Source organism: Emys orbicularis, chromosome 9, assembly GCF_028017835.1.
Source record: "Emys orbicularis isolate rEmyOrb1 chromosome 9, rEmyOrb1.hap1, whole genome shotgun sequence".
Lineage (NCBI taxonomy): Eukaryota > Metazoa > Chordata > Testudines > Emydidae > Emys > Emys orbicularis.
The window spans coordinates 28,951,255-28,974,458 of NC_088691.1; the positions used below are offsets into that span (position 1 = coordinate 28,951,255).

The following is a 23,204-nucleotide window of genomic DNA, read 5'->3' on the forward strand; positions in this document are numbered from 1 at the left end:
AATTTCATTTCCTGTTTGGTCAGCGTGGCGAGCTCAGCAGCACAGGTGACCATGCAGTCCTCCCAGAATCGTAAGCAAGCTCCACCATGGAGCGAACGGGAGACACTGGATCTGATTGTTGTATGGGGAGAAGAATCTGTGCAGGCAGAACTCCGATCAAAAAGAAGAAATGCTAATATATATGCCAAAATCGCACAGGGCATGATGGACAGAGGCTACAACAGGGACACACAACAGTGCCACGTGAAAGTCAAGGAGCTCAGGCAAACCTACCAAAAGACAAAGGAGGCAAACAGTCACTCTGGGTCAGAGCCCCATACATGTTGCTTCTATGATCAGCTGCATGGCATTCTACGGGGGGATCCTACCACTACCCCACCACTGTCCGTGGACACCTGCAAGGGGGGAGTCTCACGCAACACGGAGGAGGATTTTGTGGATGAGGAAGAGGAGGAGGAGGAGGAGAATGCGCAGCAGGCAAGCGGTGAATCCATTCTCCCCGGCAGCCAAGACCTTTTCATCACCCTGGAGCCAATACCCTCCCAAGGCGGGATCCCCGAACCTGAAGGCGGAGAAGGCCCCTCTGGTGAGTGCACATTTGTAACTACAGTACAGGGTTTAAAAGCAATAGTGTTTAATGTTTGATTTGCCCTGAAGACTTGGGATGCATTCGTGGCCAGTACAGCTACTGGAAAAGTCTGTTAATGTATCTGGGGATGGAGCGGGAATCCTCCAGGGACATCTCCATGAAGCTCTCCTGGAGGTACTCTGAAAGCCTTTGCAGAAGGTTTCTGGGGAGGGCTGCCTTATTTCGTCCTCCACGGTAGGACACTTTACCACACCAAGCCAGTAGCAAGTAGTCTGGAATCATTGCAGCACAAAGCATGGCAGCGAATGGTCCTGCATTTTGGTCACATTGAAGCAACATTCGGTCTATATCTTTCTGTGTTAGCCTCAGGAGAGTGATATCATTCATGGTCACCTGGTTGAAATAGGGGAATTTTTGTAAGGGAACAGTAAAAGGATCCCATTCATGCTGGGCTGTTTGCGTTTGGCTAAAAGGGATCATCCCTGAGACTATCCACGCAGCGGGGAGAGGGGTGAAGGGATCATCTCAAATAGCCACGCGGAGGGGTGGGGGGAGGAGTGTGCTGCACATCCACCCGAAAACCACAGCCCCTCCTTTTAAATGGCAAACCCAACCGGCATTGCTTGCTATGGGAAAGGAGGGCACTGCAATTTGAAAACATTCCCACATGTTATGAAGGCGTTAGAAGCCAAATCCGCATATCCTTTGGCGTACCATGGCTGCCTGGAAACCGAATTCTGTTGCCCAGCCGTGTGTGATGTGTCACCATACCAGCAGGCACTCAATATAAAAGGCAAAATGCAATCTTGTACCTAAAGCACATGTGCTGTCTGCTGTGAATTGCTTGATTCACTGTGAAAGAGTCTCACTTTTGTTCTCAGAAATGTATCATCTTAAATTTTACCCTCCCTTTTTATCCCCCCACAGGTGCAAATGTTTCTATGCTCCCCCTATCATCTCTGTCCCTGAGGTTATCGCAGATTAGAAGGCGAAAAAAACGCACTCGTGATGATATGTTTTCCGAGCTCATGCAGTCCTCCCGCACTGATAGGGCACAGCTGAATGCATGGAGGCATTCAGTGGCAGAGTCCAGGAAAGCATTAAGTGAGCGCGATGAGACGAGGCAGGATGTAATGCTGAGGCTAATGGGGGAGCAAACGGACATGCTCAGGCATCTGGTGGAGCTGCAGGAAAGCCAACAAGAGCACAGACCGCCGCTGCATCCACTGTACAACTGCTTGCCCTCCTCCCCAAGTTCCATGTCCTCCTCACCCAGACGCCCAAGAACGCGGGGGGAGGCTCCGGGCACCCAGCCATTGCACTCCAGAGGATGGCCCAAGCAACAGAAGGCTGTCATTCAAACAGTTTTGATTTATAGTGTGGCTACAATAAGCAATGTGGCCTTGTCCTTCCCTCCTCCCCAACCCCACCCTACCCCACTCGGGATACCTTATCAGTCATCTCCCTTTTTTTTTTTAATTAAGAAAGAATGCATGGTTTCAAAACAATAGTGACTTTATTTCCTTTGCCAGCTGTGATTGAAGGAGGGAGGGTGCTTGGCTTACAGGGAGTTAAAATCAACAAAGAATGCGGGTTTACATCAAGGAGAAACACATACAACTGTCACACCGTAGCCTGGCCAGTCATGAAACTGGTTTTCAAAGCCTCTCTGATGCGCAGCGCGCCTACCTGTGCTCTTCTAATCGCCCTGGTGTCTGGCTGTTCAAAATTGGCAGCCAGGCGATTTGCCTCAACCTCCCGCCCTGCCATAAACGTCTCCCCCTTACTCTCACAGATATTATGGAGCACACAGCAAGCAGTAATAACAATGGGAATATTGGTTGCGCTGAGGTCTAACCTAGTCAGCAAACAGCGCCAGCGAGCTTTTAAACATCCAAAGGCACATTCTACCACCACTCTGCACTTGCTCAGCCTATAGTTGAACTGTTCCTTACTACTGTCCAGGGTGCCTGTGTATGGCTTCATGAGCCATGGGAGCAAGGGGTAGGCTGGGTCTCCAAGGATAACTATTGGCATTTCAACATCCCCAACAGTAATTTTCTGATCTGGGAAGTAAATCCCTTCCTGCAGCTGCTCAAACAGCCCGGAGTTCCTAAAGATGCGAGCGTCATGCACCTTTCCCGGCCATCCCACTTTGACGTTGGTGAAACGTCCTTTATGATCCACCAGTACTTGCAACACCATTGAGAAGTACTCCTTGCGGTTTATGTACTGGTTGGCAAGGTGGTCCGATGCCAAGATAGGGATATGCGTTCCGTCTATCGCCCCACCACAGTTAGGGAAACCCATTGCAGCAAAGCCATCCACTATGACCTGTACATTTCCACATTTCCCAGAGTCACTACCCTTGATAGCAGAACGTCAGTGATTACATTGGCTACTTGAATCACAGCAGTCCCCACAGTAGATTTGCCCACTCCAAACTGATTCCCGACTAACCGGTAGCAGTCAGGCATTGCAAGCTTCCACAGTGATATCGCCACTCGCTTCTCAACCGTCATGTCAGCTCTCATCTTGGTACTCCTGCGCTTCAGGGCGGGGGAAAGCAACTCACAGAGTTCCAGGAAAGTGGCCTTACACATGTGAAAGTTTCGCAGCCACTGGGAATCATCCCATACCTGCAACACTACGCCATCCCACCAGTCTCTGCTTGTTTGCCGGGCCCAGAATCGGCGTTCCACTGTATCAACCAGCCCCACTTCCGCCATGATGTCCCAATTGCAACAGCCCGTACTTTCAGGAACGTCTGTGTCCATGTCCTCATCACAATCGTCCTTGTGCTACCGTCTCTTAGCCAGGTTCTGCACATACTGCAGTATAATGCACAAGGTGTTTACAATGTTCGCAACAACAGCGGTGAGCTGAGCGAGTTCCATGCTTGCTGTGCTATGGTGTCTGCACAGCTAACCCAGGCAAAAAGGCGCGAAATGATTGTCTGCAGTTGCTTTCACGGAGGGAGAGGAGAGTGACGACATGTACCCAAAACCATCTGCGACAATGTTTTTGCCCTATCAGGCATTGGGAGCTTAACCCATAATTCCAATGGGCAGCGGAGACTGCGAGAACTGTGGGATAGCTTCCCACAGTGCACCACTCTGTGAGTCCATGCTAGCCACGGTAGTGAGGACACACTCCGCCAACTTAATGCACTTAGTGGGGACATACACAATCAACTGTATAAAATTGATTTCTAAAAATCGACTTCTATAAAATCGACCTAATTTCATAGTGTAGACATACCCCAAGTCACCACACCTCTCAGCAGATAAAGATTTACACTTAAAAGTATACAAGTATGACCAGATAGATGGTAAGAGACATGCTTATTCTTTTTCCTAAATTACATACAAAAACATTAAAAGAACATTATTAAGATTGCAAAGTTAAGCATTCAAAATTTAAAAATGCCAAAATTAAGGTTGCCCGTGGCTTCTTGTCTGATCTGTCTCTTCCCTCCCCACCCACATTGGCTCTCAGACTCAGTCTCTGACCCAGGCTCTGCATCCAGTGTTGGTCATCCCTTTACAACCCCTCCCTATCTCAATGTTCCAGCCTCTTTGCCCAGCCAGTCTCAGTCTTTCTTCCCACCTAATCTCCCATCACCTCCATTCCTCCCCAAACTGGTTCCTCATCCCAGTCTCATTGCCCAACCAGTCCCAGCTTCTCCTCGAGCTCAGAGTCTTGGTCTCCACATCCAGCCAGTCCCTGTTTCTTGCCTCTCCAGTCCCAGTCTCAACCAAATTTCTTATTCCAATCCACTCCACTCCTCTTCTTCCCCTCCAAAATCTGGCTTTTTGTTTCCTCTGTATTCAAATCAGACAACTTCTTCCTCCGTGCTACCTGGGTGTCATCAGGGGAGTCACTGAAAGCACAGAAGACACAAGGTCTCTGGGATTAGTTCCCATGCCCAGCTCCATCCTGACTTTGGGATGGCACAGGCAGAGTCTGGTCAGATGTATGAGCTGTGAGGGAATGGAGCACGCTCAGTTGCTTTGTGTGGAAGGCACAGGCAGAGTCTGGTCAGCACTAGGAGCTGAGAGGCACTGTAACATGATCAGTGAAGATAGAATCTTCAGATATTTTTAGCAGCTATAATCAAGAAGTCTCTAATGAACATGTGCAATTGGGATTTACTTCAAAGGTTTATTATTTGTCCAAAATCGGGCAGATTTTCACAGAGATGGAAAAGGCACATCCCATGATAAATTTCAAGTCCTGGCTCCAAAGCATGGGGGTACTAAAGCGTTAAAAAAAAAAGTTGCCAGAATTTTTTAACATTGGCAAAACAATGTATTTTTCCTTGCCTCATTCTCAGAAACAGCTCAACTGTTTTGGCTGAAATAAAAAAAAAAAAAAAAAAAATAGAAAAAACCTGAAGAAGACACCCAGCATGGAAAATTTGAGCCCAAAGTGTTAAAGTTTTACAAAGATATAAGACCCTATTTTCAGTTTCTTATAATGCAAAGTGTCCAGCAACTTTAATAACAGACAGGGATACCAGCTTTACCTACAAGACTATGCCATGCTGTGTGTAGCTTTTTTCAAAATTAATTACCTTTGAAACAAAACTACTTTAAAAAGTTAAAATTGTTTACTCTTCACATTGTTTCTGATGATCCCTTGCTCTTGGATAATATGACCCTTCCCCTAATCTACATTTTCATATTAAAGAACGTACAATAGTTTCAAAAATGGGCAAATTAGAGCATTTTAAACACAGTGAGTATAATTTGAAGTTAAGGATTTTCTCATAAAATAATTTGCCATATCTTTAACTTCCTTATGCTTATGGCAGCAATGCATGGTGCTAACTACTGTAGGGTTTCTGCAACATTACCACAATTTATCTTTCCTTTATTTAAGAGTGAGTCTGCCTCTTTATTCCCTATCACAGTGAATTACTGAAAAAAATCCAGCAAGAAGTTATTGGAACATATGGACAAGGCAGACTGTTTATTTTTCTTTTTGATGAGTCATTTCTGCTTTCAAAATTCTGCCAAAATAGAACCGTGCATTCACTACTGTACGTTGAACATGCCCCTTGAAATACATGTATCTACTTCTGTGGAATCCAAACTTAAAATTAGAAAAGAAAATATATGCCATGTATTTACAGGCTTTCCTATAGCAAACACCACTCTATAATGAACATTTTGGAGCAGTGCATTGAGAAATGCACCTAAATATATACATTTCTCTTTTCCGTAAACCAATTGGCTTCACCCCAAGGAGGAATACTGATCTAAACAACATATTCTAATTGAATTTCTTCATTATACTATCTCCTTGAAAAACTCAAATCAACACTCTACAAAGAATGCAAACTTTAATTACTTACAAAACCCCATTGTCATGCATCTGTCCTCTATTCCTCAAATTATTTCGGATTATGAAATTGTGCAAAGAAGGTTGTTTTTTTTTTTCTAGTCATCATCCTTGTGCTCCAAGACATTCAGATGTCTAAGAGCCCAGGTCATCACCATGAAAGCTCTTCTAATGTAAAACACTGAACTTTGGCATGAATGAATAAATCAGTCAAGAGAAGGAGGATTAAAAACAAACAAACTTCTAATTAGACTCAAAAAGCTAGGTAATTAATCAAAAAAGAAATTAAATAAGTATTGGACAATTTAATGAGGCTTTGGTACAGAGTTCATGTGTCTGAGAATACCACAAAATAACCAGCATTGCTTCTGGTGCCTTGAAAATCCATGAAAGGCCATCTGGGGGTGTCAAAACATATGTAAGATTAATGTACAGCCTGCAGTCACTCTATGTGACCACAATCGCTTTGGAAGCACTGGAGCCAGGGGACAAACTAAACCATTGAACCTGAAAGGACTAAATCTGATGGAATTTGATGGTGCACAGGGGTGAAATGTCATTCTTATGTGAGAAAGAAAAAGCAATAGATTTTCCTCATATTCTTTGCACTAAAGAATTCTAATTATATATGGGGCCATGCTTATAGATCACCTATGTGTGCATTTCCAGAACAACAACATTTCTTGTTGGGGACAAATCATTAAGAAAAAATGATCCCCCTTAAAAACCTACTGCAAGGGGGTAAAGCTGTGGGGAGGGGAACTGAATACAATTAAAACAAAGTAAAATGAAAAAAAAGACATAAAATGTGAAAATTGTGTACGTACATTGAACCATTAATTTTGATCACACTTCTTCACAAACTGAAAGAACATAGGGAATATTTGTTTTAGTTTCATGTAACTATACCTGAGTGCTATGATGCAAGTTTGGTACTTACTTTTTTGAAACAATGTAACCAATTAAATTATTAATTCATTGATTACAGGAATTACTCCCAAATAAAATCTTTGTTAGCCAATAGTTAAGGCTGAGAAGTACTACTCTAAACAATGTGCTCAATGAAAACAATATTTTAAAAAACAAACACGCAGTCACCAGCTAAGGTTAAACACATAGTTCTGACACCCGACTTAAACGAAGGCATAGACCGCAAATCTGTGTCTGTTAAACAATCTTAAAAAAAAATCTCTACCCTTGCAGTGCTGCCAGCCTCCAATCTTTCATGATTTGTGCCTTTCATAGCTAGGCCCTGTTCCTGAAAAAACCTCTAAATGATAACTTCTGTTGTTCTGATATGAAGGACATTTGAAAAGGGCTTTCAGAAGTTTGCTGGTTATGGTGAAAGTCTTCTTCCATTTTAAAATGTCCATGTATTGACCCAGTAGCAACACCACATCAATTGCCTTATCTCCTTTTAAATTTGGAGAGTGGTGTACTGTTAGGCCTAGAAGATTTATACACATAGGAACACTAGCTCTGTGCTGAAAAATACTTGTAATTGTCACATCAATTATACTGGTGTTTACATATCACAGCACCTTCAAAACCCTAACACATATAGACACATTTTTTTAATGAGGAAGAGGGACTGATAGCCATCTCAGTCCTACTGGTACAATCAGGAATTGGTAAAATATACATTAGTTTGTTTATGGTTGTAAAGTAGAGCAGAGTTTGCTCAACTGTTGTATGATTAAGAGCAGTGCATTCCAGATGTTGTTACCCCAAAAACAGATTTAGGGTACCCCTAGAATAGCTCACCTACTAACCAATCTGTTTTCCTGACATATGGGTCTCCAGGGTGGCTAAGGAAATACCTGGAGGACACAGCCACAGGCTTCTGATAAATGACTGACACAAAGACAGTGTTCTTTTCAAAACAAGGCACCTTTTTATTGGTGCAAATAATAATCCCTAATACAATAATAATCTAAAACACAAATGTCTTATAGCAAGTTAAAGAACACCCCAAACCATACTGCCTTACAGTTGAGATGATCCTAAGTGATGCGCCCTGCTTACGGTGATCAGTTGTTCAGAGGTTGCTGACAGCAGTTTTAAATGTTCTTTAAATCTTACATATATACATTCTCTTTACAAATAGCACAACACAAACACACATCTTTATTAACCCAAGCGCACACATACACACTGTTACTCACTACACTATATTATTCTGTAATATTGTCTGACAGACTTACTCCACGCTTGCTGAGTGTTTCTCCTGAACTCTCTGTTTGCTTCCCTCTGCTGCTGTGTTGTTTTTACTTCTTCTCCCACTGCTGCTGGACCGGGCAGGATACTCTGCTGTTGCTGTCAACAGACTGCTCAGGCAAGCTTTGCTCTTCTTCTATGTCCTTCTTGCCTGTCAGCTCCTACTCTCTCCTCCTATCAGCCCACTGACACGCTGACTATCCTGCCAGAACTTTTTAGACACCTTTGATAATATCTTCCTGTAAGATCTTTACTGCACATGCTCACTGCCAACATTCCATCCATGCTCACTGCCAGTTCTATTTTTAGCATGCAGCTGTTGTTTACCTCAGGGTTATGATCTGCTGACCTTTCCCCTACTTTGGTTTTTCCACCAATTCTATGTTGTTTACCTCAGCCGACCTTTCCCCTACTTTTGAAGTATCATGTAGGGTGACCAGATGTCCCGATTTTATAGGGACAGTCCTGATATTCTGGGCTTTGTCTTATATAAGCTCCTATTATCCCCTATCCCGATTTTTCACACTTGCTATCTGGTCACCCTAGTGTCATGTAGCCTGCAGTTTCCAACGGTGGAGTGACTCTTGCTTATTCAAAAGGAGGTCAGGAATACAAAATGGAATCTGGGGAATTTCTCTGGTATCAATGTGATTACTACTGATGGGATTGTTTGTCTTGACTATATAGGGACAAGGGTGAGGCAAGAAGCGGCTTTCTTCCATCCAGACCCATCTTTTACAGTCAGTGTACTGCTGCCCAATTACAAATGCCATAGATGGTAGTCAAATACACTAGACAATTTCTATTATTGAACATGCTCTTCTTATGAACACAAGTCCTGATGCTGAAAGCAAAACCACACAGCCAGACCCCTGCACCCATACAATACTCCACTGAGTTCAATTCACAGGCATCCTGAGGCATATTATGACTTGCAGAACTGAGGGATCAAAGGGCTTAACCCATCATACTCTATCCAAGATGTCCTATTAAATAAATAATTGGGCTCATAATGCCTAAAAAAAATATTGATTTACTAATCTCCAAAGCAGTGGTTCTTAACCTGGCGTGCACACACCCCCTGGGGGTGCGAGATGCCCTTTCTGGGGGTGCGAGACATGCCAGATTTTTTTAGAAGGTAAATCATCGAAAACACAAATTAAGCACAGGCATGTAAGTACAACTACTTTGTTTCATCAAACCTATGTATTTATTAACATTATACATTTTTTAACAATTACTGGAATATACAAACAAAAAATACATCTAGGTTTAAAGAACTGACCTACTTCAATGATTTTTGATAAAGGGTGCGAGAACATATTTTGAGAACCAAAGGGGTGCAGGCTGCAGTAAAGGTTAAGAACCACTGCTCCAAAGAGTGCAGTACCATGCTCAGTATCTGATCATTTCCATATACCAGCGTAAAACACCCAAATATTTGAGAAAGGATAATACTTTTGCAGTAGCCTAAATCCCAGCGTATTATGTATTACCTGTCCCTCTTTTAGCACCTCCAGGCTCAAAAAAATCCCAACACTATTAAATGTGAATGTAGAGAGCTGTCTCAGTAATTAACCTTTCAAAAATGAATTAATGTACATGACTATATTTTTCAGTTCTAATGTTTTCTATTTTAACAAGTACTGGTCTGTACTTAATATGACACTAGAGTGCCTCCAAGGGCACAAAGGGATTTAAGTAAATTTACATAAAAGGAAATAAAAATGTTTTGGTCACATAATGGTAAAAAGCCTTTAATCCAAAAATTCAAGAATTACAACAAATGAAACATTCCTTTAAATGCTTGTATATATTTCAATTTATTACTGATATGATGAAAATTTCATGCACGCCCCCCCCCCCCCCCAGTTTATAAACACTACTTAACTAAATAATAAATATTTTCATTATTGTGGTGCTTAGTAGAGCACCTAAAGAAAGATGATGAAACATCAAGTTAACTAAAATGAAAGATCATCATACAGTTAGCTTGGACTCAAGATAAAAAAAATAATCCTGTGACTAACACCTACTTGTCAGAACCATGAAAAGTGAAGGTCAAAGTAACTTGTCACGTCCATCTTCCTGCTAATAAAAGACTGTTCTCTACACTATATTGTCCTGCATTTTTCTCCAATTACTCTCAAACAGTCAGGCAAAAGAACTTCCACCACTTGGTTTGGCAAACTAGTTCAATATTTGTAAACTGTTCCAACTGCGCTCCCTCTTAGTCATCACACAGCCAAACTAAACACATTACATTTTTTGAACTCTTCTCAGAAGTCAATTCCTCTATCCCTAATTGCTCTAAATTCCTCCCAACTTTCTATTAGTCAGGGCTCAGAATTCTAGGCTTTACTTTAGGCAGAGTCTCATTAGTATTGAATGAGGAGATTATCACTTTCCTAACCCATGGGCATGATGCATCTGTATAAACTCTACCCATATGTGACCACCATGTTGATCACAATTCTGCAGCTCTGCCTTCTGCTGTAGTATCCAGATTTCAAGTTCAAGGTAGAACAGATCCTGAAATCCAGATATTTTAGAATACCCCCAGGATTGCAATCTTCTCTACACCTCTGGAACATCTGTCCACTGTGTCCAGTATCATTTTAGTATTTTCTTCAGTTACATTGCATGGCTCTCTAAAATGATCAACCACATCAACACTGTATTCATTTTTCTTCCCTAAGGAAATCATTGATGACTATGTGGACTACTAAATGGAAATTCCCCAGCATCCCTCAGGATATCCTTTGCCCTCTTTGTCACATCTTATTCTGGTTCCTACAAAGTATTTCCCCCCACCCATTTTGATCAATTTTTTTCCACGTAATTTTTATTTTACACCAAAAGCATTCTCTTATCCCTAGAGGCACTTCGTATTTTAGTCCCATCATAATTGCTAGTTCTTTTCAATCTGCTGGGATACTCCTGCTCATTTAAAATCTTATATAAATTCCACTCTAAATGGAATGTCAAATGTTTTGTAAAGCTGCTCTTGCTGATGATCAATAAAAAAAGAACAAAAAAAAAAAAAACCCAAAACACCTCACCTGAGGGCTTTTATCTATATATAGACTGGTGAAAGAGCAAGAGTACATCCTAACAGGCCATTCATTATTTAATATGTGAAATATATTTCTGGCTACCTCATGCAATTTTAAAAGGTTTTTTATCTGTGCTATTTTTGCTTCTGAAACAAGATAACGGAGAGACTGTACATTTCTTACCCGCACTATTTCACAGTCAACATTTAATTCTGCAGCAACAGCTTCAATTTTTTCTCTGCAGACTGAGCCCAGGCTGGTCATGCCATTGTCCCAGTATTTCTTGAGAGTGGCTAAATCTCGGTCACTAAACTGCGTGCGGTCCTGTAGCTGTAAGACAAGAAGTTATGATTATAACAAGATATAAAAAAAGGCTTTCAGGTGATACTGCCTTGTTCACAAACGAAGTACTTTGGAATTACAAAACCAAAAATCACTTCATGGCCTTCCATTTCCTTAGCTTTTCTGTTCTTTAAATTCTCTCATATTGGTTTCCCTGAAGATGTCAATTTTTCAATCTATTAGATTGGCACAGAGTTCTCTGGGATTCACCTCTGTTGGTGGTTTTAGAACCAATGGAAGTTTTAAATGTGTTAGCATTGTTTAATTCTACCTTATTTGATTTGCTTTATTTCACTTTTATAAGGTTTCATGAGTAATCATGGGGTATTTTTTGCTTCAGCTGTTTACTTTCTCTTCACCCCATTATGCGTATTATTTCTTGGGGCGGAGAAAGTTGCCTCTTTTTTTTTTTTTTTTGCCAGAACCCTTTTATCTTACTGAAACCTACAATACATGCATAATTCAAAGGATTCCAAGTCCCCTAAAGGGAATCCTTTTATGTTTATATGGTAGGCTCTGGAGTTTAAATTGTTTTCACTATTTTATTTATGATTTACCAAATGTTGTGTTTTGATAAAACTGCACATGATAGTTGACAACAGATATAAACAAGGACATTGGAAAATGATTTCGAGGTTACCTGCCATTTCCTTGATTTGTATGGTTGTGTATTGAAAATGTATGTATGTCGTACTGCACTGCAAGTAAAACCATTAGCTCCAGTAACACTTGTTAGTCCAACTATCTTAATCATTGTTTCCACTTCCTCAAATAGATTTGCCAACAAATAGATTTGCCACCTCTTGCTGCGAAGAATCCATAGACAGCTACTTTTGAAGTCTACATAAAGAGATAGCAGAAACACATCTGCAGATGCTTAGTTACTTATTATTTACATCAATTACTGGAATTATATATTTGAAACCAAGATTTCTATGTCAGAGGAAAAGAGAATTTTCAAATAAAAAGCTATTAAAACATTAATTTTAAAATGAGTCATCAAAATTAGTGGAACCAAAATTATCACTAAGATTTTTGATAGAATCCAATATTGTCATCTGCCTCTTTAGTTATAAGTCTCTGTTTTCTCCCTTTTCAAATAAATGCTTAACGAGCCATTAAAAGAACTTCAGCGCTAAATTAATATAAAATAGGTGTGCCAAAATATAGTCTGTTTTCTAGAAAAATAATGTCCTGTTTAGAGTGATTATGTAATTCAGCATATGTGTAGTGTAGTATTAACAAATTATATTTACTACCAAAAAAATACTCCAAATACTCCCTTGCTATGTACAGTTTCATCCATCTAGGTACAGTCAATTCAGAACCTTTCTTCACAATCTACCATTCAGAAGTGAAAGGGAAGAGGAAAGCCAACTTCCTAACGGACTCTGTTCTGAGACTGAGGGCTCTGCAAATATCTGAACTGTTCCATGTTTTCCCTGTGGACTTAATTTGAGCAAAATGACAGAGTAGATACTTCCAAGCCCATTGATCAAATACCCCCTTTTTATACCTACTAAGATGGGGTGTTTTGGGCTTCTACAAATGACTGGAGGTGTTCTGCCACATTCTCATTCTGCCTGCCTGGAACTGTGGGAGGATAAGGGGCAGCCCAGTGACTGAAGGAAGGGAAGGATCTGCTGAAGGTAAGAGGAGGTGCATGATGGAAGACATTTAAGAACGTTTCAGGAAAAACATGGGGACATATAGACAGCTCATAGCTCAGCGGTTGTCAAACTTTTGTATTGGTGACCCCTTCTCACACAGCAAGTCACTGAGTGTGATGACCCCGCCCCGCCCGTAAATTAAAAACACATTTTTTATATTTAATATTATACATGCTGGAGGTGAAGCAGGTTTGGGGGTGGAGGCTGACAGATCACGACCCCCCCAAGTAATAACCACATGACCCCCTGAAGGGTCATGACCCCCAGCTTGAGAACCCCAGTCATAGCTAGTTCAACTTCTACGCTGATTTTTTTTTAAAAACCTTGATGGTAAAGTAGTACTGCATCTGCTCCTGGGGATACCATAAGAACCATTGCTGCAGCTACTTGCCACTCAGGCAGTTCTACATGGTCTTTGCCTGAGAGTTGGCCGACAGCAGAGGAGAGGGAACCAGGATTTGTGGATTGTCTTCTAAGTGATTGGACCCTCTGGCTGCTGGAGAAAAATCCCTGGGAGCAAACCATGCAGCTGTCTTTCAATGTAAGGATTCAGTTCATGGTCATGAACTGATACCACTTCACTTTCTCCCCTATACTGTTGTTACTTGGGGGTAGAGAAGAGGGAAGCCACTACTGTATCTCCACCCTCCTCTTTGAGATAAAGGAAAACCTCCAGGAGTTAAATTAACCAATTCCAAGTTGTAGCAAGGCTCAAAGTCCAGTTTAGATATCTGGTTCCCAATGTTTCACAATATTCTAGGAAGACAGTTCTCTTGCTGCAAGGAAACAGAGCAATATGGCAGTTTTTTCAAGGTGAAGGTGCTAAAACACAACCACTGCAAGACACGTCAGGTTCTGTCGCTAAAATTAAACCACCTAACAGTATATACCTACAACCTTATGCCAGCATTCTATTACCCATAAGAACATAAGAATGGCCCTACTGGGTCAGACCAAAGGTCCATTTAGCCCTGTGGCCAATGCCAGGTGCCCCAGAGGGAATGAACAGAACAGGTAATCACCAAGTGATCCATCCCCTGTCGTCCATTCCCAGCTTCTGGCAAACAGAGGCTAGGGACATCATTCCTGCCCATCCTGGCTAATAACCACTGATGGACCTATCCTCCATAAATTTATCTAGTTCTTTTTTGAACCCTATTATAGTCTTGGCCTTCACAACATCCTCTGGCAAGGAGTTCCAAAGGTTGACCACCAACACAACACATAGCTAGACCAAACATCCACTACTAACAGTGTTAGCGGCGGTTAATTTTGCAATGAGATGTGTGGTGTGAAGAATTGGGGGCAGAGTTAAAGTTGCAGTGTATAGTAAATTGTGAGAACAGTAGGATGATTCCGGGGGGAGGGAGAAGAGAGAAAGTATAGAGGGTAAGTTCTGTTAAGTAACCTAACTTTTCATTTCCTCGCTTTTGTGGGTTTGAGCCAGGTAGGTTATGTGTGTAGCAACCCTAACTACATACAATGGTGTTTTGTGTTTTAAAATATGAATGAATGAAGTAGGGAGTGTTAACTCTCTTTCCCTGGATAACTTGTGACAGACATTAATAGTGTGCTTTCCCTCTGACAAATTAAGAAACACTGAAGTAGCAATTCAGCCCAAGTACCGAATCTTGTTTTAATTTTTTTACATTAATAAACAGAATATTTTAAAGTGATGAATGTATCTGTGGCACTGACATTTCCCACAGCGCATTTTAAAAAAAAGCCCTGCTGTTGTGACCACAATAGTAGAGATGGGCAAGCCAAATAAGACTCCAGTCTGCCTTGAGCAGAATGCTTGGCTGTGTGTCAATGAAAGAGGAATAGTAAAGACAGACAAGTGAGAGAGAACATTTTGGCATTACTTCCTGGGGGCCACAATGACCTCACACTTGTCTATTGCCTGTCCTTCAGTGCTTATACTTGTACAGCCAATGCCATCTCCTTTTGCCCTACCCATATGTACAGTGACCCTTTCTAGCTATATAAGCACTCTGCATGATGTGTTAGCAATCTCCTAGAATTGTTTTTATAGAATTTTTATTAGAGAAATCAAATTACTGTAGTTTGCTCCCTGTCACTGTTAAGCACCACAGACAACAGAAACAAAGTACCTAGTGGGCCGCTGCATGTGTGTTGGGGGGTGGGGGGAAGTCTGAACGGACTTGATCAAAGAAAATATGTCTTAAAGTAAAACTGGGGGAAATGTCCTTTGGCAACATCCCTACAGAAACCTTGTTTTTCCCCACTTACTGCTGCCATGCAAAAGAAATTTAAGACAGTTTTAGTTTTACCTCCTTGTCAGAAAAAAACTCTAGTCTTTAAGCTGCCACTAGCCATATAACATTTTGCTTCATTTACATGTCAAATCAGGTATTTTAAATTGCTACAGTACATCTCCTTCAAGAGCAAGTATAAGGAAAAGCATGCTGATATTGCTTCTAGGCAGAAGAAGGGGGGACAAGTTTCTTCACCTGACAACCAAAATAGGAAATAAAAATCACTCTAAGGATTCCAGATAGCACAGGCAAATCTGAGGGTGGAGGGAAAGAAATATATTTAAACACAAGACAGTACTCAGATAGAAAATGGTTCTTACTAGGAAAGTTTTACATCACAATGGAAATACACGTTTCTCTCAAAACCTTGAAAGGGGAAGCCTCATCACAAGACCCTAGAACCCCAGTTCTAGCAAGACCTTTGCATGTGCAAGCCATCTCTTGCTTCTCTTCTGCTTTAACTTTTGTTTCCTCCTCCTACATCTCTGTCACTTTTTGGTCCAAGTCTTTGCTTTATACTTCCAGGTATCAAATGATGGCTAAATATTTACCCCCTGTAATTAAATTTATCAATTTTGTTATCCATATTCTGAAAAGCAGATTGTGAGACAGTTTTCTGGTGAAAAGCTTCAAAATTAGCTTCAAAAAGCAGTCCTAGTGAACAAACTGAGTCAACAACTCTGCCAGACTCTGCGTTATATGCTGCTTATACCAGGGGTTCTCAACCTTTTTCTTTCGGCGGCCCACTCAACATGCTATAAAAACTCCATGGCCCACCTGTGCCACAACAACTGTTTTTCTGCATATAAAAGCCAGGGCCAGCATTAGGGGGTAGCAAACAGGGCAGTTGCTTGGGGCCCCACAACACAGGGCGCCCCCACAAAGCTATATTGCTCAGGCTTTGGCTTCCACCCCGAGTGACGAGGTTCAGGGCCCTGGGCTTCAGACCCATGCGGCGGGGCATCGGCTTTCTGCCCTGGGCCCCAGTGAGTCTACCACTGGCCCTATTTGGCAAACCCCCTGAAACTTGATCGCCCCCCCCCAGGGGGCCCCGGACCCCTGGTTGAGAACCACTGGCTTATACAATGGCCTTGTGTGTGTAAAGGCAACATTTTTTGTAAGAAATGATCCAGTTTGCATATTATGGCACTGCTAGCATTCAGCCAAGTGTCACAGAATACTCACAACATATCTAAAAGTTTTGGTGCAAAACTAATACCTAAAGTTGGTAAGATCCATTAAATTTCAATGGCACTTTCCTACCATGTTACTGTCTTTTGAGCACTGGCTCTGACTTCCCAACTTTTATGCATTTGTTGAAGATGTTTCAGAGCAAATGTACCAAAGCTATACAGGATTAGTATAACTTCATTTTAAATACTCAAGTTATTAAATAAAATCAATATTAAATAATTAGAATTTTTAAATATCAGTGTAATTACTTCTGGATATTATATGTTGGTAGCTTCCATAAAAGGAGATGTTTACACCTAAAAAATACCATTTACCCAAGTTGGTTTCTTTAAAGTAGGCTGAATTTGCATTTATTGCCTCTGAAATTCACTGTAATAAACCATATTAAAAACCTCCACCTCACTAAAATATTAATTTCTTTCTTTTACCCAAAACGTACATATGATAATCCAGAATTACCTTCCTATTCTTTAAAGATACAATCTACTTCATTCTGATGTACAGATCAAACCTATATCCTGAGAAATGAAAGACTCAATTGAACAATTTTATGAAGTTTCTATTAGGAAAAAACGGTTACTTACCTTCTGTAAAAGACGGTTACTCACCGTTGTAACTGTTGTTCTTCGAGATGTGTTGCTCATATCCATTCCAATTAGGTGTGCGCGCGCCGCGTGCACGATCGTCGGAGAATTTTCTACCCTAGCAACACCCGGTGGGTCGGCTGTGGAGCCCCCTGGAGTGGCGCCTTCATGGCGCTGGATATATACCCCAGCCGACCCAGCGCCCCCTCAGTTCCTTCTTGCCGGCTACTCCGACAGTGGGGAAGGGGGGTGGGTTTGGAATGGATATGAGCAACACATCTCGAAGAACAACAGTTACAACGGTGAGTAACCGTCTTTTCTTCTTCGAGTGCTTGCTCATATCGATTCCAATTAGGTGACTCCCAAGCCTTACCTAGGTGGTGGGGTCGGAGTGAGACATTGCTGTGTGCAAAACTGCTGACCCGAATGCAGCATCGTCTCTGGATTGCTGCACCAGCGCATAGTGAGCGGCGAATGTGTGGACTGACGACCAAACTGCAGCTCTACAAATGTCCTGGATCGGGACTTGAGCCAGGAAGGCAGTCGAGGAGGCCTGGGCCCTCGTGGAGTGAGCGGTGAGGCGCGGCGTCGGGACACCGGCCAGGTCGTAGCAAGCACGAATACAGGACGTGATCCAAGAGGACAGGCACTGTGAGGAGACCGGTGAGCCTTTCATCCGGTCGGCCACTGCAACAAAGAGTTGTATCGTCTTCCTAAACGGCTTTGTACGGTCAATATAGAAAGCCAGGGCCCTGCGTACGTCCAAAGAATGCAAACGCTGGTCTTGGCGAGTAGCGTGCGGCCTAGGATGGAAGACCGGGAGAAATATATCCTGGTTCACGTGAAAAGGTGAGACTACCTTGGGAAGAAAGGCAGGGTGGGGGCGAAGCTGCACCTTGTCCTTATGGAAAACAGTGTATGGGGGCTCGGACGTAAGCGCCCTGAGTTCAGAAACGCGCCGTGCTGAGGTGATGGCTACAAGGAAGGCTGTCTTCCAGGATAGGTACAGGAGTGAACAGGTAGCCAATGGCTCGAACGGAGGCCCTGTGAGCTTGGAGAGAACCAGGTTGAGATCCCATGTCGGAACCGGCTGGCGTTGCTGTGGGTACAGTCAGTCTAAGCCCTTGAGGAATCTAACGACCATCGGGTTAGAGAAGACCGAGGAAGCGAGTTCTCCTGGGTGGAACGCCGAAATAGCGGCGAGGTGAACCCTGATTGAAGATATCGCCAAGCCCTGCTGTTTTAGGGATAGGAGATATTCAAGTATGAGAGGAATAGGCGCCTGCAAGGGGGATGTAGCTCGTTGCTCGCACCAACAGGAGAAACGTTTCCACTTTGCTAAGTAAGTGGTCCGTGTAGAGGGCTTTCTACTTCCCAGCAGAATCTGCTGGACGGGCTGCGAGCATTGCCGCTCTGTCCGATTCAGCCATGGAGCATCCACGCTGTGAGGTGGAGCGATTGCAGGTCGGGGTGACACAGTCGGCCGTGGTCCTGAGAGATGAGGTCGGGGCACAAGGGAAGCGTGATCGGTGCTTGAACCGAGAGCTCTAACAGTGTGGTGTACCAGTGTTGCCTTGGCCAAGCTGGAGCGACTAGAATTACCCGTGCCTGGTCTCTGCGTAGCTTGAGCAGTACCCTGTGGACCAGTGGAAATGGAGGGAAAGCGTAGAACAGGTGGTCTTTCCAGGTTAGAAGGAACGCGTCCGACAGAGAGCCCAGAGCTCGCCCTTGTAGGAAGCAGAATTGTGGCCCGGAGATATGGACCGGTGCCGAGTCCCTTGTGGCGGGTGCGGTGCCGAAGGCGGCCAGTGCCGTGAGGACTTGTCTGAATCAGCTCGCGGTGCAGTACCAGTGGGGGCCGCCGGGGCGCTGCGCACCGAGGCGCTCGGCGCCGGGGCTGGGCGCGCCGAGGGAGGATCCGGGCTAAGTGCCGCCTCCATTAGGAGCTGCCGAAGTCTAAAGTCCCGCTCCTTTCTTGTTCTTGGTTTGAAGGCCTTACAGATCTGACACTTATCTGCCTGATGGGATTCTCCGAGGCACTTCAGACAGGAGTTGTGCGGGTCACTCGTCGGCATAGGCTTAGCGCAGGACGCACACGGCTTAAAGCCAGGAGCCTTGGGCATGAGCCCGGCTATGCGCCGGGGGAAAAAGGGGGGAGAACAACCCCCTTAACCCCCTGCTAACTATATACAATTATCACAAAACTAAAATGAATAACTATCTAAAGAGTAAAAACAACTATAACTAGAACTATCTACAAGAATTGAAGAGTAAGCTAGGGAGAGTGGAGAACAGCTATGCCGCGCTCCACAGTTCCAACGACCGTCAGGGGCGGTAAGAAGGAACTGAGGGGGCGCTGGGTCGGCTGGGGTATATATCCAGCGCCATGAAGGCGCCACTCCAGGGGGCTCCACAGCCGACCCACCGGGTGTTGCTAGGGTAGAAAATTCTCCGACGATCGTGCACGCAGCGCGCGCACACCTAATTGGAATCGATATGAGCAAGCACTCGAAGAAGAACTGTTGTTCTTCGAGATGTGTTGTTCACGTCCATTACACATTAGGTGTGCGCGCGCCGCGTGCACGAACATCGGAAACTTTTTCCCTCAGCGACTCCCGTCGGGCCTGCAGGGTCTCCCCTCCCGCCAGAGCGGCGCCCCACTCGAGCGTATATATATCCCTGCCGGCCCGACCCTCCCTCGGTTCCTTCTTGCCGGTGACTCCGACAGAGGGGAAGGAGGGTGGGAAGTGTAATGGACGTGAACAACACATCTCGAAGAACAACAGTTACAGAAGGTAAGTAACCGTTTTTTCTTCTTCGAGTGATTGTTCACGTCCATTACACATTAGGTGACTCACAAGCTTACCATTGGAGGAGGGTAGGAGTCAAGGAATAACTGATTGAAGCACAGCCCTGCCGACAACCGCATCCTCTCTGGTCTGATGATGGATCGCGTAGCGGGCTGTGAACGTATGCACCGACGACCAGGTGGCTGCTTTGCAGATTTCCTGGAGCAGAACCTGTGCCAAGAAGGCCGCCGAGGACGCTTGGGCCCTAGTTGAGTAAGCCCTGATCTCCGGGGCTGGTACGTTGGCGAGCTCGTAGCACGTGCGTATGCAAAGCACAATCCATGCCGACAAGCGTTGCGTTGAAATAGGTTGGCCTCTCATTCGCTCCGCAACGGCAATAAACAGCTGAGTCGATTTGCGGAATGGCCTGGTGCGGTCTAGATAAAACGCCAAGGCCCGACGGACATCCAGGGTATGCAGGCTGCGGTGGCTGGGGTCCGTATGGGGCTTGGGGAAGAACACCGGTAAACAAATGTCCTGCCCCATATGAAAGTGCGTGACCACTTTTGGAAGGAATTTGGGGTGCGGCCTCAGTTGCACCTTATCCTTATAAAAAACTGTATAAGGAGGTTCCGAAGTGAGGGCTCTCAATTCCGATACCCTCCTAGCCGATGTGATGGCCACGAGAAACGCTACCTTCCATGAGAGGTGCAGGAGGGAGCAAGAGGCTAGGGGTTCAAAGGGCGGCCCCATGAGCTTAGTGAGGACCAGGTTGAGGTTCCACGCGGGGACCGGTGGGCGCGAGTAGGGAAACACCCTCTCCAACCCCTTGAGGAATCGGACTACTGTGGGGTTGGAGAACACCGAAACCCCCAACTCCCCAGGGTGGAACGCCGATATGGCAGCCAGATGCACCTTAATTGAGGCGGGGGCGAGCCCTTGATGCTTGAGGTGTAGCAAGTAGTCTAGAATTGATGGGGTTGAGGCTCACACCAGTGGGAGAACCGTTTCCATTTGGCAAGGTAGGTCGCTCTTGTGGAGGGCTTTCTACTACCAAGGAGGACTTGCTGGACCTCATGAGAGCACCCGTGCTCCCTATCGTTTAGCCAGAGAAAAACCACGCCGTGAGATGCAGCGACGGTAGGTTCGGGTGGAGCAGGCGACCTCGGTCTTGTGTGATGAGGTCGTGATGGAGGGGGAGGGTTATCGGAGTGGACACGGACAGTTCCAACAGGGACGTGAACCAGTGCTGACGTGGCCACGCCAGGGCAATAAGGATGACTGTCGCCTTGTCCCTGCGGGTTTTGAGGAGGACCCTGTGGATGAGCGGGAATGGGGGGGAAGGCATACCCCAGGCTCCCGCCCCACGGGATTGCGAAGGCATCTGCCAATGAGCCCGGACTGCGGTTCTGGAATGAACAAAACTGGGGGCATTGGCTGTTGTCCTCGGTGGCGAAGAGATCCACCTGGGGAAACCCCCACCTCCGGAAGATTGAATGCAGGACGTCCTGCTTCAACGTCCACTTGTGCATGAGATAGGACCGGCTGAGGTGGTCCGCTAGTCCGTTTTGGACCCCCGGGAGATATGTCGCTAGTAAGTGGACTGAATGGGCTATGCAAAAGTCTCAGAGGCGGAGTGCCTCGTGACAGAGGGGAGAGGACGGGGACCCGCCCTGTTTGTTTATGTAGAACATGGCGGTAGTGTTGTCCGTCAGAACCGACACGCTGTGGCCTTATGGTAGCGTGAAAGGTTTGGCAGGCGAGGCGAACCGCCCTTAGCTCCTTCAGGTTGATATGAAGCAACTTTTCTTCCCTGGACCACAAGCCCTGAGTGCGCAGGTCCCCCAGGTGCGCCCCCCAACCCAGGTCCGACGCGTCTGTTACTAACGTCAGAACGGGCTGTGGGGCGGCGAAAGGGACTCCCGCGCAAACCTGCTGCCGATCAAGCCACCAACGGAGGGCGTTCGACACCCGAGCCGGGATAGTCACGACCAGGTCTAAGGGGTCTCTGTTGGGGCGATATGCTTGGGCCAGCCACAACTGCAGCGGCCTGAGTCTGAGGCGGGCGTGTCCGACTACGTGGGTGCAGGCCGCCATGTGCCCCAAGAGTTGTAAGCAACATCTGGCCGTGGTTGTGGGGAATTGCTGGATGGAGCTCACGGCCTTCTGAATGGCCAGGAACCTCGACACGGGGAGACTCGCCCGTGCCGCCACTGAGTCCAGGACTGCCCCTATGAAGTCCAGTCTCTGCGTAGGGACCAGTGATGACTTGGGTACATTGACCAGTAGACCGAGTTCGTGGAACACCTGTAGCATCAATGCCACATGGGAGCGAACCTCGGCCTCCGACTGGCCCGCTAGGAGCCAGTCATCCAGGTATGGGTAGACGCGCATCCTTCTTTTTCGAAGAAAAGCTGCTACCACGGACATGCATTTCGTGAATACGCGCGGGGCTGTTGCCAGGCCGAAAGGCAAAACTGTAAATTGGAAATGGCGCTGGCTGACAGTGAAGCGCAGGAACCGCCGGTGGGCCGGTCGGATAGCGATGTGAAAATAGGCATCTTTCATATCGAGGGCAGCGTACCAATCCCCCGGATCCAGGGATGGAATGATGGTACCAAGGGAGACCATACGGAAACGTGGTTTGAGCAAGTATTTGTTTAGCTTGCGTAGGTCCAGAATAGGACGAAGGCCCCCTTTTGCTTTGGGAATGAGGAAGTATCTTGAATAGAACCCTTTCCCTTTGAGGTCCGGAGGAACCTCTTCCACTGCTCCTATTGTGAGGAGGGCCTGCACCTCTTGCAAGAGGAGTTGCTCGTGAGAGGGGTCCCTGAAGAGGGACGGGGTTGGGGGGTGGGAGGGAGGGGACGAGGAGAACTGAAGGGTGTATCCTGCCTCCACCGTGCGTAGGACCCAGCGGTCCGATGTTATACGTGACCAAGCACGGTAAAAACGGGACAGGCGGTCCCTGAAACACAGGGGGGGATCTGGAACAGAGGTTGGTACACTGTCCTCGATCGCAGCTTCAAAACCCTTGTTTGTTTCCCGGCTGCGGTTTGTTTTGGCCCTGATTTTGGCCTTGGTTGGGCGTGTTGTTGCGTCTACGCCTGTTATCCCTGCCCCTCCTGCGGTACGGCT

The 23,204-nt window shown here is 45.2% G+C and overlaps 1 protein-coding gene across 1 annotated transcript in view; it reads right to left on the reverse strand.

Annotated features, from left to right (window-relative positions):
• HDX (highly divergent homeobox) overlaps positions 1–23,204 on the reverse strand; it is a 97,319-nt gene that overhangs the window by 21,321 nt on the left and 52,794 nt on the right. The window contains exon 6 of the mRNA XM_065411143.1: positions 11,392–11,538. Within this exon, the coding sequence (XP_065267215.1) occupies positions 11,392–11,538 (147 nt within the window). The remainder of the gene's footprint in view (positions 1–11,391; positions 11,539–23,204) is intronic.